This window comes from Mesocricetus auratus, unplaced genomic scaffold, assembly GCF_017639785.1.
Source record: "Mesocricetus auratus isolate SY011 unplaced genomic scaffold, BCM_Maur_2.0 Super-Scaffold_4256, whole genome shotgun sequence".
Taxonomy (NCBI): domain Eukaryota; kingdom Metazoa; phylum Chordata; class Mammalia; order Rodentia; family Cricetidae; genus Mesocricetus; species Mesocricetus auratus.
In genome coordinates, this window is record NW_024429182.1 from 48253395 (window position 1) to 48269982 (window position 16588).

The 16588-nt window shown below is 41.1% G+C and overlaps 1 protein-coding gene across 1 annotated transcript; it reads left to right on the forward strand.

The window, feature by feature from the left end:
* Positions 1–1271: 1271 nt before the first annotated feature.
* Positions 1272–9289, forward strand: Ms4a1 (membrane spanning 4-domains A1). The gene is given in 7 exon segments (XM_005063821.4): positions 1272–1370; positions 1372–1443; positions 1853–1972; positions 3336–3395; positions 5721–5957; positions 7218–7319; positions 8514–9289. Coding segments are annotated over 7 exon segments (897 nt in total). The 5' UTR covers positions 1272–1283; the 3' UTR covers positions 8733–9289.
* Positions 9290–16588: the final 7299 nt, after the last annotated feature.

Below are 16588 nucleotides of genomic sequence, written 5' to 3' on the forward strand. Positions count from 1 at the left end.
CTAATCATCTCATCGCTTCACAAACAACTCGTGAGAATTAACAGATGCCACAGCTACTTTCTTCCCTAGGTACATGTGTCTGCTCGTTTCTTATGATAATTCTATGAGAAGGGTACTGTTCTCACTGTATAGATGTATATAGCAAGTTCAGAAGTATATAGCAAGAATTGCAACAAAGCAGCTAATATTTATCCAGAAGTGAGTGCTTTGTGTAAATATAGCATTCCTTCCATACTTATTAAGAAGCTATACCGTGTAAGCATTATTTTAGATACTGGTCAAGAGGCAACAACATCCTTTATAGAGAGAGGAGTGCAATAAACAAGTAACTAACCAGCATAGTTATTAAAATGAGATGAATAGTACAGGAGTGTTGGGGCAGAGAGAATATGTAAGAACACATGTGATAGGTTGAGAGTTCAGAAAAGGCCTCTGAGGATACCTTATGTTTACGCTATACCTGGATGAAAAAACTACACAAACATGGTCTGTCACCATCTATCTCTTACAAGTTATGAGACAGGAATCATTTCTACTTCTAGTCTAGAGTTGAAGACCTGGGGGCCCAAGAACTTGTCCAACATCTTGGTAATTAGAATTACTGTTTAAAAGCAGATAGTCTGACTCAGAGGCTGTGGTCTTACCTGTGATAATGTATAGCATTCTTGATGTGACCTGCTCAAAGTCAGGGTCAGAGGCAGAGAGAGGTCTAGAATTGTCCCCTTCTGATTTTAAGACAGTCCCTATCATAATCAGGCATGATACTTCTGGATCACCACACTGTCCAGAGACAAATAGATGAACAAGCCAATAAAAATTTGCTTTGCACTATTAAATCATAAGAAGAGCACCCAAGGAGATATCAGCTAGACAAATGCATAGATCAGGATGAAACTCAAGGTCTTGGGTTAAAGCCTCAGTGTAGACAAAAAAATCCATATGGACAATAAACTCATAGTGTTTTCTGGTGATATAGCTCATTGGTAATTGACTGCATAGTGTTTTCTTGAACATTAATGTGTGTCCAGACATGATTAGCAGACATACTAGCTCAGATTCCTAGGCCCACGTCTCCTTGCCTGAGACAGCCCCCCCCATATCCTTTTCTAGAACATAGTGGTAGACCTTGACTCACATCTAAAGCTACTAGGAAGATGGCATCACTCAGGGGCACCATCATGGGAAGTGCTAGATGGTGACAGATGGTGACAGAAGGTAAGATTGTTAAAGACTTTGTCATTGATCTCACCTTACTGTTTTATATTCAGGAGTTTGAGAACAGAATGACAACACCCAGAAACTCAGTGAGTGGAACTTTTCCAATAGAGTCTACCAGAGGCCCTCTTGCCATGCAACCTTCTCAAAAAAAGAAACCTCAGGAGACCATCTTCGCTGGTGGGCCCAATACAAAGCTTCTTCATGAGGGAATCGAAGGCTTTGGGGGTAAGGCTATTCTCCTCCATTCCACACCCTGGAGATGTGCTAACCTACAGAAGCTGATCTTCTGGATATATATGGAATTCAGTGTACCTTGCACAGGAAGATCTAAGTGGATATGTTCTTTATGTCTCACACAGTGGGCTAGGCCAGAGGGTACAAGAGAGATACTTCTAGATCACTGTAGAGTGACCTTAGCTTGGAGGTTTGGGATCTTCCATTCTTGTTCATTGTTCAAATTCTAGACACATCTGTTCCTTGGAAATGCCTTATGTGGTGGGAGATATAGACCCATATGAGGACACAAAATTCTTGGCAGTGCTACCACTCCATTTAGTATCTTTGCAGGTCTCTAATTGGGTCTCAGGCCTTTGATGGGTTCAGTTCACTACCAGTGCTTTTTTTCTCTCCCAAGGCTGTCCAGATCATGAATGGCCTCTTCCATATTTCCCTGGGAGGACTGCTGATGATTCCCACAGGGGTCTTTGCACCCATCTGTGTGAGTGTATGGTACCCTCTCTGGGGAGGCATTATGGTAAGTTAGAATAAACAACCGTTTATGAGATGCGAAGGAGAAAGAAAAGGTCAAAAACATTCTAGATTGTTTCTGTGTAGATGAAAGTAAGATGGGCAGGAAGAAGGTTACTGGGTTGACATAACAAAGTGGGAAGAAGGAAGGACTACACCGTGTGGCTCCTGTGGTTGAACATGGCCATGCTTCATGCGGATCCACAGAAAGGAACGCTGCTGGCTATTCTCAGGGCAGAAGGTTGTACAAAGCAGGGTGTCTTCACAGCTAACTCTAGCAGGGTGAGAGACACCAGATGTTTGGTGTTTGGGAAGGAATAGAGAAATGGGAACACCCTAAGTCTCTGCAATTTTGTTAGTTACCATGGCACCTGATGAAATTATTCCCATCCCAAATAATCCCTCTGTACTTCTGAATGCAGCAACACTACTTTGGCTACTTAATGTACATGTTTCCCAGACTTATAGTTCTGTGTGTGCCATGAGGTTAGGTAGTGTTTATTTTGCCAGGACACTTCTCATAACTGTGTCCTCTAAGAGTGAGTCCAGAATCTAGGCTTTTAGAACTGAGGTAGATTGGTTTTATAACTTTTCTGCACTTTCAAGTTTGAACCTTAGGAAAGGAAGTTGAGAAATAATCACTACTACTTCCTGTAGCAACCAATATTTTGGTGAGGTGTATATATTCAAGACAAGTACTGCCTTATATGCTGTCTTTCAGAGACATCAAAGCTATTCAGTCACTATGACTCCAAAAGAATATTTTCACTGATTACAATTAGAAAGAGATGCTGGAGAGATGGCTGAGTGGTTTAAAACACTGGCTGCTCTTCCAGTGGACCCAAATTCAATTCCCAGAACCCACATGCACAAAATAAATAGTTTATTTTAAAAAGGAGAAAGAATAAGTGTTTTGATTCACACTGACACTCTCTCCTACCTATGCCCCCCAGACATGATCCCTAATTGTGTTTTTAAAACTGGTGACTACATCTAATTGCAGCCTGTGTAAAAAAGGAATAAATCATGTTTTATTTATTTCGCTTCTATTTGATGGTATAGGCCCAGAGAGTTCTCACTGATGAGGAAGTATGAATTCTGTCTCTTTTCTTATTCTATTCCTAGTTAATGGAACCCAGAGGTTGAACAGTACAGACTGAGTATGTGAACCTGAATAACAAAGAAATATAGCTACCAAGAAATAGTTTAATGGGATAAAATTTGATGCATAGATTAATGAAAGACAGTAAAACTGTAGGTGGTTCCTTCACAACCAGTCATCAGTGAAAAACAGTGACCCTTTTCTGCTTCCCCCTTCTGCCCATTTCTTCCTTCCCCCTCCCTCTTCCCAACCACCCCTCTCTTTGCAGTATATTATTTCAGGATCACTCCTGGCGGCGGCAGCAGAGCAAAACTCCAGAAAGAGTTTGGCAAGTAATCTATGTCTTTTCCTACACATCAGACACAGTAACTACTTTCTCAGTTGCCATCAAGTCCTGGGGACCTTTAAAGAGCTTAGCAATCACAGATTCTCTATGAGCAAAAGATCCTGTATCAGTCCTGGTTGCAATAAAAATTTATTCATGAGAAACTTAAAAAAAAAAAAGAAAGAAAGAAAAGAAAAAAAGGCATCTGCCTTAAGTCTGTGCAAGAGAATCAAAGGCAGAGCTCAGAAGACAGCACATACAGTCTTTTAACGCTAAGTTCCCTGTGGAGATGATAGACCTGACATATTTTGAAAGAATACCATTTTTCCCTCACACTATTTAGGAAGATTTTCTGATCCATATGCTTGAGTCAGGTTCTAGCTAAGTCAGAACCCTGAGTGAGTGAGTGAGTGAGTGAGTGAGTGAGTGAGTGAGTGAGTGAGTGAGCGAGTGACTGAGTGAGCGAGTGAGTGAGTGAGTGAGCGAGTGAGTGAGCGAGTGAGCGAGTGACTGAGTGAGCGAGTGAGTGAGTGAGTGAGTGAGTGAGCGAGCAAGTGACTGAGCGAGCGAGTGACTGAGTGAGCGAGTGAGTGAGTGAGTGAGCGAGCGAGTGAGCGAGTGACTGAGTGAGTGAGCGAGTGACTGAGTGAGTGAGTGAGTGAGTGAGCGAGTGACTGAGTGAGCGAGTGAGTGAGTGAGTGAGTGAGCGAGCGAGTGACTGAGTGAGTGAGTGACTGAGTGAGCGAGTGAGTGAGTGAGTGAGTGAGCGAGCGAGTGACTGAGTGAGTGAGTGAGTGAGCGAGTGACTGAGTGAGCGAGTGAGTGAGTGAGTGAGCGAGTGAGTGAGCGAGTGAGCGAGTGACTGAGTGAGCGAGTGAGTGAGTGAGTGAGTGAGCGAGCAAGTGACTGAGCGAGCGAGTGACTGAGTGAGCGAGTGAGTGAGTGAGTGAGCGAGCGAGTGAGCGAGTGACTGAGTGAGTGAGCGAGTGACTGAGTGAGTGAGTGAGTGAGTGAGCGAGTGACTGAGTGAGCGAGTGAGTGAGTGAGTGAGTGAGCGAGCGAGTGACTGAGTGAGTGAGTGACTGAGTGAGCGAGTGAGTGAGTGAGTGAGTGAGCGAGCGAGTGACTGAGTGAGTGAGTGAGTGAGCGAGTGACTGAGTGAGCGAGTGCCTGAGTGAGTGAGTGAGTGAATGAGCGAGTGCCTGAGTGAGTGAGTGAGTGAGCGAGCACAGGGGTGCCCCTGAATTTTCACCCATGAACAGAAGTGCTAATCCTGACATAGGAAATCAAGATACAAATGAAATGGGGAATTGTGTGTGATAGTATAGTGGGATCTGTAAGGCCTACAGTGTAATCTTATCCTTAAGGATTCATTTACAACCTCCTAAAAAAAAGGTAGCATATAGAATTCCTGAATCTGGATGGGTGACCAGATATCACTACCAAATTTTTCTCCAGGAAATCCTCTACCAATGCTTTCACTTGCTGACTTAAGTCACTGTGAGTTTGTAAGGATCTGAGTGGATTGAGACTCTTCCTCTCTCTAAGTGGTGTGAAAAATTCAATTTAGGGGAAGAAACAAATTGTTTACAAATAGCAAATACAACCAAAACTACCAAATTGCCATAAATAGACCACGTAGCTAGGAGTGAAATATGTGCTTCATAAAATAACCATCAATAATACCACAGCATCCTGGTACTTGGCATATGATATGTCAATTTTTTATCACCTGTGCAGGACAGAGCAGTCACAGCCATATCCTCTGGCCCATGTATCAAGAGACATCTAAGCTAATGGTCCTGGGGGAAGACAGTTGACTGGGGATACCTTGTCAGTAGAGAATGGTAGTATAATTATGGCTGATTCATTTTTATTGGATGGTACAAACCTAGAAGGTTCTATCTATATCTACACCAGCGATCTTTAGACACAATATAAAATCCTTCTTATTCCTCTGCCCACTGCCTTATTATTCAAAGAGATAAAAATCTGGATGCTCACTAAGTCTCTAAAGCATGTCTGGGAGGGTGGTGATAATAAAAAAGTTCAGAGATACAATGTGTGGGTACAAAGATTCACTGGAATCTTAGTTTTATACATCGAGTGGATGGTGATTGCATAAGATGAGAAGACTGGAATAGGAGGGAGAAGAAACTAGAAGTTTTGCTTCACAATGACAAAAAGGCTAAAAGCCAGAATGAGAACAAAACTAGAACTCAGGTGTGGAGTCTCTCTGAGTCAGGGAGACAGCAGCTGGAATCTCACATTCTTCTTTGTTTTCTGAAGAGAAATCAAATCTAACTAACAAGTCTGCCTCTGTTTCAGGTCAAAGCTAAAGTGATAATGAGCTCTCTGAGCCTCTTTGCTGCCATTTCTGGAATAATTCTTTCAATCATGGACATACTGAACATTACAGTTTCTCATTTCCTGAAAATGGAGCGTCTGATTCTTAGTAAAACCCCCAACCTGTATGTTGACATCTACAACTGTGAACCATCTAATTCCTCAGAGAAAAACTCCCCATCTACACAGTACTGTTACAGCATGCAGTCTGTGTTCTTGGTAAGTAAGAAAGCAGTGTTCCTCCAGAGAAGAAACATGCTGTGCTTTATTATGAGTATCAACACTGGGTCCAGGTAGTCTGTGTCTGCCATTTTTTCTGCACGTGGCTTTGGGAAGAACCCTCAGCATATACTGCTTTCATTTCCCCAGCTGTAAAACAGGGAGAGTAACACTGTGTTTCTCCTTGGAATGATGTGAGAAACAAATTAGTTAACATAAGCAAGGCACTTGGAATCATTCATATGGAAGAGTATATTTGTGACTTTATTATTTCTTCTGAGGAATGGTCTTAGTGTATAGCCCTGGCTGATCCAATACTGACTATTTAGCCCAGACTAGCTTCAAACTCATAACAATCCTGCTTGCTGGGACTCCTGGCATGTGCCACCACACCAAGCTTTATGTGCTCATCATTCATCTTTGTTAATACATTGATGACATTAATAATTATTAATAAAATATGGAATAAATTCACAAACTGTTAACATGTTTTCCCCCACAGAATTTTTGAATGCAGAGTTTAAAAGGGAAAGGCAATAATACATCTCCCAAGTGTTATGGAGTTTCCTTGGTGTGATATCACATACTCTAAAGCTGATACAACTTCTTTTTTTTTTGTTTTTTTTTTTTGTTTTTTTGGTTTTTACGAGACAGGGTTTCTCTGTATTGTTTCGAAGGCTATCGGTCCAGCCTGGCCTCGAACGCACAAAGATCCGCCTGCCTCTGCCTCCCGAGTGCTGGGATTAAAGGCGTGCGCCACCACCGCCCGGCTTGATACAACTTCTTTTAAGACAGGATTTCCCATAATCCAGGCTGGCCTTCACTTTGTTGTGTAGTCAAGAACAATTCTGAACTTCTGATCTTCTTGCCTCCAACTCCCCTAGTGCTGGAATTACAGGCACATGCTACCATACCTAGTTTACATAGTGGGACTAGAACCCAGAACCTCAAGTATGCTGGGAGAGTACCCTACCAATGAGCTACTGTACCAGACCAAGCTGGCAGAATTTAATGTGGGACTCTTTCTTACAAAGAATTGATTCTTCAGTTTCCTGTTCCCACCTTACTTCCTGTGTTCAGCCCTTGGGTTGTAAAGATGCTGCCTTTTACAGCAGCCATTCCCCCAGCTCTTCAGCTCACTCACCTAAAGAACTGAGCTGAACTGTTTGTTGCTCACTGAGTCCTGTCATAGTCACCACTGTGTACTAAGTGCATCCAGCTGCCATTGCCTCATCTTTACCTCTGTTCTGTTGTTTCCAGGGCATTTTGTCAGTGATGCTGATTTCTGCCTTCTTCCAGAAACTTGTGACAGCTGGCATCGTGGAAAACGACTGGAAAAGAATGTGCTCCAGACCCAAATCTGTAAGTTGGAGTTACTTTCCCATAACATCCTTCTAAAGAAATTAGTATCTACAAAGAATTGTTTACATAGAGTCTAATCTGACAAAATTTTGAATCTAGGAGCTTCATTTGGAATAAACGGTTTTGCTATATTTTTTGGAAAGCAGACAACACCACTAGTGGCAGCAAATGTTTTAAGTGTAAATCAGTCTATGGTTAGACAGAAGCACAGTTCCACGTGTGCACAAGGGTGCCTGCCAACCATCTTTCCCTTATGCTTGACTCCAGACTCTCAGTTCCTGCCCCATCTTAGCTACTGTTCCATGGCAGTGATATGAAAGCATGGCCAAGGCAACTTATAAAAGAAAGCCTTTATTTGGGGCTGACAGTTCCTGAAGATTAGTTGGAGTTCATGACTATCATGGGAAGGAGCATGGTGGCCAGGAGGCAGGCATGGCTCTTGGGGAGTTGCTGAGAACTTACATCTGATCCACAAGCATGAGGCAGAGAGAGCTAGCTGGACTAGCACCGGCTTTTAAACCCTCAAAGCCCAACCCCAGTGACACATCTCCTGCAAGGCCGCATTTTCATTCCCACAGTTCTACCAACTGAAGAACAAGTATTCAAAGTTTAGGGTCTATGGAGGCCATTCTTACTCTTCCCTTGACTATATGCCCCCCATCTTAACTTGTAACATAGGATGATTGAAGGCATGAGGCTGGTAAAGTCATTGGTTCTTGGATTTTTCAGTGTTCCCCTCTCCTCCCACTCTCTTCACCTCATGCCACTTCCAAAGCAACAGTATTTCAAAGAGCCTCCAAAGCTAGGAAATATGAATGTTCCAATAGTAACTCCCCTATAAAATAATTTGGAAATACAGACTATAAGATTTAGTTTATGGATTAGAAGCCATTACTGATTCCTTCATTTTACAGATGGGGAGAGGGAAGAATGAGGGTCTCTTCCCAAGGTTATGATCACTAAAGGTGAATCAGTTCTAGAATCCAAACACCTCTCTTTTCGGTATTATTTTTCCATGTGGTATGATTATTCCAGGCAAAATGGCAAATGCCTGAAGTCCTTAATGATAAGTAGGTATCTATAGTATATGGTTAATTAAATAAAGAACATGAAAATAAGTTGGCAGTCTGAATATGTCGATTGTTGGGAGACGTGTCAAGGGTAAAAGTCAAGAGGCATTTGTTTTTGTTCTAGAATGTGGTTCTGCTGTCAGCTGGAGAAAAAAAAGAACAAACAATTAAAATGAAAGAAGAAATCATTGAGCTAAGTGGAGTATCTTCCCAACTAAGGAACGAAGAAGAAATTGAAATTATTCCAGTGCAAGAAGAAGAAGAAGAAGAAACAGAAATAAACTTTCCTGAACCTCCCCAGGAACAGGAATCCTTGCCAGTGGAAAATGAGATCACTCCTTAAACTCTTCTCTTTTATAAGCATTATTGTTTAGAGAGCTTCCAAGACACATAGTTACCCCCATTTCTTGGTCTTCCATATCTATTCTCCACGTTTCCACAGTTTATCTTTGCATAAAGAAGACACAACTAGCTCTCCTTCACATTTAGAAAATGTAGCAATTGTAGCAGATTGTGTTGCCCCTTACTTAGGAGTCTTACATCAGCAGAAATGCTGCAGAACCCAATTCTCATTCACCTTTTTCTTGGACAGGCATTTTAGTAGAGGTAGTGCTGTTCCCCTAAGTCTTCCATCAGCAACTGCAGCTTCGGGAAAAGACACATGACTGTTCCATCCATCTCTGACCTCTCTGATTCCTTCCTTATCTACATTTTTAGGAGAGTCTGTTTTGCACTATTGTTTTAAGGAAAGTAGAAACAGTAATGAAAGGGAACAAGACACCTATTTTTCCAGGGGAGCAGACACTGTGCCGCAGTCTTCAAGATTCTGTATCCATTTGGAAAGCTGTGAAAGGCAAAAACTAACCCTGTCCCTGTATAAACAACATAGCTTACACATAAGCAAGTCTCTGTGTCTTAACTTTGTCCAATTCCTTTGTTTACCTCCTTGTATTCTTTAGTCAAGAAAAGAAAAAATGGTGGGACATAATGGGTAACCAAATCTCAAATCATAAGCAACACCTATGTTTACAGGATGCTTTCCAAGGGGCAGAGCAGTTTATTAAAATGTTGTGTTTGATCTTCCATGACCATGAAAGGATACCTATCACTATTTTGCAATTAAATTGAAGGTAGGAAGAAAAATCAAAGTATCCTGTAATGATCACTATTTTGTAATTAAATTGAAGGTAGGAAGAAAATCAAAGTATCCTGTAATGATCACACATAATAGTTGTGGGGTCTTGACTAGGATGCAGTTCTTCAAATGCTGGTTATGTTTGAAATTACCAAATTCTCTATACCCAATGTCTGCATAAGCTGGATCAAGAGCGTACTCTGACTAGGAGCAATGTGTTGAGTCACAGAAGAGTCAGAATTGGATTTGACCACCATGTGAATAAAAACACCTTGAAACTTAACAACATTCAGAAAACTAGTCAAGACATTAATGTGTAGTTAGCTGATAAGTTATAGCATGCACATAGTAAGCACTATAAATTGATTTCAGAAAGATCAAGCTTAGAAATAATATACTTAAGATACCAACGCTCAGGTTACCCTACTTTTCCATCCCTGTTCATGTGCGGGGAGGCTAGCACCTGACCTTGAAACACTATTAGCCTAAGAAGATCTCACCATAACCTATCAGTCAGCTACCATGATCAGCCTGCTTTGAGGCATGAGGGATATATGGACAACTTAAGTTATACTCCTTGGAATATTTCAATTGTATTAGAGGTTACTGGTGGGAGTTATGTCCTGTAATTACAAATAAAATGGAAGTAGAACTTTTCTCCTCATGAAGTCTTCAAAACAAACTATAAATGAATAAAACTGTGTGTTCATGACGGCAATATCTAACTCCACCTTGGGTGCTACCTTATTCTTCATAACATCAAACACCAGGGTGCTTCTACAGCCTCAGTTAATACCAATCTGCTTGAATAGAGACACATCAGGCATATTGGGCTATTCCTACATACTTCACACATGCTCCCAAGGAAATTATTCATCCAGTAGGTCATTACTAATTGCTTCTCACTCTTGCAAGTCACAGCATGGTTTCCCACATCCAACACATGGAAGGTTCCCCTCCCTAAATTAAATACCATCATGGAAGTGGCTGGAGTAAGGCGAGAGGGTGAGTAACAAGCTGGAAAATCTTTAAACACGGTTTTCCCTCTGAAACTCATCATTTCCTTAAGGATTTTGCTTTATTAGTTGTTAGGTTCCCAGATAATTAGTTTTGTTTTGTTTTGTTTTGTTTTTTACCAAATTCTCATTTCTCTTTATGGCACATAACTTTAATGTCCATCTTTAAAGACTGGAAATTCTTGCTGATCTCCCTCAAGAATCTTCTGTCAATATAGACTCTGATAGCATCTCCAAGGGGTGACACATTTATCAAAGCAGAAGATATTTCTCTAGATTTAAGTTAGATTTTCCTCTCAATTTTTATTTTTATAAAAACAGTTTTGTAACTGTAAAGAGCATAGTCTTTAAAAAAAAAAAAAGTCAGTTGCTTGATATACCATGCCTGGCCGATATCCATGGGAGGCCCACCTGTATCTGAAACAGTGGAGGAGGAGTAGATGGGTGGGGGGGTGGGGGGATGACTTTGATTGGGATACACCCACTGACTAGACACCTGGAGAGGTTGATTGACTCTACTGTTTGGGGACCAGCAGTGAGGCTGAAGAATATCAAGGAAGGAACACTCAATGTCACAAAGCTGCTTACCTTGTGATAAACTGGGAAGCAAACAGAGAGAGCTGAAAAGGCTTGGAATCCCAGTAGCCCTTCAAGGGCATGTCAAGCTTTAGCAGTAGACGTTTAGAGGGTATCTGAGATCCAAACCATAACATATGATAGGGCATACTGTTAAGAAAGGCATAACTGAAAATAAGACAAAGGCCTTAACTTCAACGTATTAGTGCCTGCTTGAACATAATAAAAATGTATTCAAAAATAATGGAAGATAATGAGTTGGTGAGTTGGACTCCAAGAAAACTCAATGAGAAAGGAGTAATTATTTCAACAAATTCTCATGGGATGCATGATACCTACATATGAAAAATAATATAAGTAAATAAACTGAAAGTTTACCTTACACAGTATAAAAAACTAACTCAAAATGGATGAGAAGCATAATTGTAAAAGTACCCATTAAAAAAATACAGATTTAAAATTTGTGACCTTTAAAAAACAGTAGTTTCTTAAATATGATACTAATATAGTAAACAACCAACAAAGATTGAATGCCATCAAAATTGTAAATTTTTATGATTTTTAAATATTTTTAAAAACTATTACATTTATGTGTGCTTATATGAGCCTTTGTGAGTTTATTTGTACCACATGTCTGCAGAAGCCAGAATGAGGGGTGTCAGATGCCCTGGAACTAGAGACACAAGTGGCTTTTGAGATGCCAAGTGGTGCTAGGAACCAAACCTAGGTCCTCTGCAAGAACAGTTAAGCATTCTTAACAGTTGAGCCATCTCTCTAGGCACTAAAAACCTCATAACTCAAAGGACCCAAATTTAAAATGTAAATAGAACCCACCATAAGGGAAAACACTCACACACCCTGAATTTCTTATGTGCCTTTTGGTCATTTGAGATTCCTCTATGAGAATTCTCTATTTAGATCTGTACCCCATTTTTAATTGGATTATTTGGTGTTTGGGTGACTAAATTCTTGATTTCTTTGTGTATTTTGGAGATCAGCCCTCTATCAGATGTGGGGTTGCCATCTGAGTAAGGTAACCCAGACACAGAAAGAAAAAAATGGTATGTACTCATTCATAAGTGGGTATTAGACATAGAGCAAAGGATAACCAGCCTACAATCCACAACCCCAGAGAATCTAGGAAACAAGGAGAAACCTAAGAGAGACATGCATGGACAACCCCAGAAGGGGGAAAGGGACAAGAGCTCCTGAGTAAATTGGGAGCACAGGGGGAGGGGAAAGGGAGGTAGGAGAAAGAGGAAGGAAGAAAAGGAAGGGGGAGGAGAACATGAGGGATCATTAAGGTCGAGTTGGGGGAAGGATAAAAAGGAGAGCAAGGAAAGAGATATCTTAATAGAAAGAGACATTGTGGGTTTAAGGAGAAATCTGGTACTAGGGATCCACAAAGATAACCCCAACTAAGAATCTAAGCAATAGTGGAAATGTTACCTTAAATGTCCTTCCCTTATAATGAGATTGATGACTACCTTAAATGCCTTCATAGAGCCTTCATCCGGTAGCTGATGAAAGCAGAAGCAGAGACCCACAGCTAAGCATTGAGCCAATCTCCTGGAATCCAGTTGTTGAGAGGGAAGAGTGATGAGCAAAGGGGACAAGACCATGCAGGGAAACTCACAGAAACAGCTGACCTAAACAAGTAGGATCGACAGCTGGTGAACCAACATAATACCAAACCAGGCTCCCTGAACATGGATGTCAGTTGGGGGGCCTATGAAGTCTGTGGGGCCTCTGGCAGTGGAACCAGTATTTATCCCTAGTGCACAAATGAGCTTTGGGTGCCTACTCTCTATGGAGGGATACTCTCTCAGCTTAGATATGGGGGAGGGACTAGGTCCTGCCACAAATGATGCGACAGACTTTGATGATCCCCCATGGGAGGCATCACCCTCCCTGAGGAGTGGATGGTGGGTGGGATGGGAGGTTGGAAGGGAGGATGGGAGGAAGGGAGGGAGGAGGAACTGGGATTGGTATATAAAATAAGAGTGTTTTTAATTTAAATAAAAATTTATTCTAAAAAATATTTTTTAAAAAGGGAGCAAGAAGCCATTTATATGGTGTTTGGCTCCATTTTCATGACATGCCCAGAATGGTTTCCTGAGACTGGAAGTAGAGAGAAATTATAAGTAGATGTTAACTGATGTTTCCTCAATCCTGTGAATTAATTTAAAAAAGAACACCTAAATGGGTGAATTATATGGTATTTGAATCTTACACTGATAATATATGTGATATTATCAATGATATAAGAGACAGCCAGGAATAAATAACTGACATAGCAAGCCCCATTGCTTAATATCAAATAATTGTTCAATGACACACTATAGGAGGGAACTCAGTGAAGGTAGACTATGACAAAAGAAAAAGAACTTCATGAAACAGGAAGTATGAATAGGTGAAAATATGTGGAAAGAGAAAAAAAGAAAAAGACTACCCATAAAAGGAAAATGAAAGTACATGAATTAGTCACTTAGAATTTATAGACTGGAAATGATGGCGTGGACGAAAGTCCCCAGAGGACAGTGACACTTCATTAGGAATACCTGCATTTGCCTGTCAGAGAAAAGGCAGCTCATCAAGGTGAGACTGGGGACATCTAAGAAAGTAACACAGGCTTACAGGCCTGTTTTGGAAGTGTCGTAGTTACTTCTCTTTCTTTTTTTTTTTTAAGTGGAACCTTTTTATACTTTTAAATTTCATTTTACATTCCAACCACAATTCTTCCTCCCACCCCTCCTCCAGATCCCCCTTGCCTCCTCCCCAGCCCACCCCCCTGTCCACTCCTGCTCATGGGTAAGGACTCTCATGAGGAGTCAACAAAGTCTGACACATAGGTTGGGGCAGGGCCAGGCCCCTCTCCCACACATTAAGGCTGAGCATGGCCTCCCATCATAAGGAATAGGCTCCAGAAAGCTAGCTCACGTACAAGGGTTGTATCATGGTCCCACTGCCAGAGGCCCTTCTGACAGCCCAAGCTTCACAACTGTCTCCCACGTATGGAGGGCCTAGTTTGGTCCCCTGGAGTCCCTACCACTGTCAGTCTAGAGTTCATGAGTTTCCACAAGCTTGGTTCAGCTGTCTCTGTAGATTTATCCATCATGATCTTGACCTCCCCTGCTCATATATTCCCTCCTCCCTCTGTGCAACTGGATTCCCAGAATTAGGCCTGGTTCTTAGTTGTGGATCTCTGTGTCTGGTTCTGTTGCTATGAAAAAACATTCCTGACAAGAACACCTTATAAAAGACAGAGTTGAATTGGGCTGTGACTCCAGAGAGTTTATGATTGTGGAGTGAAGGCACAGCCTCAGGCAGCTAGAACAGCAGCTGAGAGCTCACGACTCATCTACAAGCCAGAAGCAGAGAGTCCATTGGAAATGTCTTGGGTCTTTTGAAACTCTAAAGCCTGTCCCAGTGATACACCTCCTCCAACAAGCTCATGCCTCCTAGTAATTCCAAATTAGTTTCACTAACTGGGGAGCAAGTATTCAAACATATGGGACTAATGGTAGCCATTCTATTCAAACCAGTACAGAAAGTTAAGGAGAAAAGGCTCAAGGAGCAAGGAAGAGAAACAGAACTCTGATGAAGAGACACTCTCAAGACAAAGAGTTGAGCAGAGGCTACTGGGTTAAGGGTTAGAGGAAGCATGGGTAGCACAACATTAATAAGAAAAGACAGAGTCCAGTTCACTGGAGAGTGAACATGCCAGGAAGAATTCACCCAGAGAGCTGACTCTGCTTTTGAGATGTCTTTACTGCAAAGGAGAGGGATGGGCAGCGATTTGCACAAGAATCAGGGCAAGAGCCAGGCAGTACTCGGGAGGCAGAGGCAGGTGGATCTCTGTAAGTTTGAGGCCAGCCTGGTCTACAGAGCGAATTCCAGGACAAGCTCCAAAACTACACAGAGAAACCTGTCTTGAAAAACAAAAACAAAAACTAGAACAACAAAAGAATCACTGCAAGAAATTATTCAAAATAGATAGGTACAAGGCCACATCTCTTAGCAAAATGAACAAAATTATTGCCTGCTATCACATGGTGTCATTCTAAGGATAGAGACTAGACATGAGCAGCAAAGACAGTGTGTGACTCTGAAATGCCCAAAAGTTCCTGTCCTGTAATACTCAGACATTATTCTTCATTAGCTCCCAAAGGGGCCACCCACAGCTAGCTACCCACAGCTTTGCTTTCATCTTTGTAGGAAATGAAACTTGTTAAAAATTGGCTTCTGCATGTTACAGGAAACAGCTGTGATGAATCTTAGCATATGACAGGAAAAGTGTGTGTGTGTGTTGCAATATGTTAGAAAACATTAAAACTTCCTAAATCAGACAACACAATTTTTTCTTTTAAATAAATTTGTTTCACGTGATTGTCAAAAATAGTAAGTAAAGCTCATTCTAGGATGTATTTATAGAACTTTCACCCATGAAGAACTGCAAAAGAGTCATTTGAACATCTTTTTCCTAGATGATTGGAATTGAATTAATTCCTTACTTTTTCACACTGTAACATGTTTGAAATTTTACAGTATCATAGCTGAATAGCAGAGCTTTTCTTTCTTACATATAAGCAAAATAATGATGTGTCTTGCTAACCCTGATAGGAAAGATCCAATGAAGTACTTAGGCACATGACTAACTCTTAAGAAAAGTGCTAGAAGAAATGGTTGAATAATGATGACGATGGTTAATGGTGATAATAGTAAACTTAGAGCCAGGTACTCACTTTGATGAAAGTCAGAGGCCATAACAGAAACGTCCCTAAGAGGTGACTTGGTTTGGCTCTAAGTTTCCCACATTTAATTCAATATTATTTTGTTCTAAAATAGTCTGCCATACAAACAATAAAAATGCCATCATTTGCTGTCTTGGTTAGTTCTTGTCAAATTGACACAAGCTAAAGTTTTCTGGAAAGAGGAACATTTGATTAAAAAAATGCCTCAGTCAGATTTCCTGTAGGCAAATCTATAGAGCATTTTCTTGATTAATGACTGATGTGGGAAGACCTAGAACACTGGTGGTCCTGGGTTGTATAGAATGCAGACTGATGACACTGTAAACAATTCAGTAAATGCCACTCTTTCCTGGCCTCTGCTTCAGTTTCTATCCCAGGTTCCTGCCTTCAGTTCCTGCGCTGACTCCCTTCACAATGAATTATAACATGTGAGATGAAATAAACCCTTCCCTACTTGAGGTGCTTTTGGTCATGGGGTTTATCACAGCAATAGGAAACTAACCAGGACATTCCACTAAGTTCTTTTGCTTTGCTTATTTTGATTTTTTTAAGATAAACTGTACCTACAAAAAGAAACTGTTGTTAACAATGTTAACAATGCAAAAGCTAAGATGCTGGTGGACATCCTGTAAAATCAGAGAAGGGTCCAGAACAAGGAAAGATGGCCCTTGAGACATTACAGCCTGGCTGTACCTTCTTCACCTCTTCTTTGGCGAGC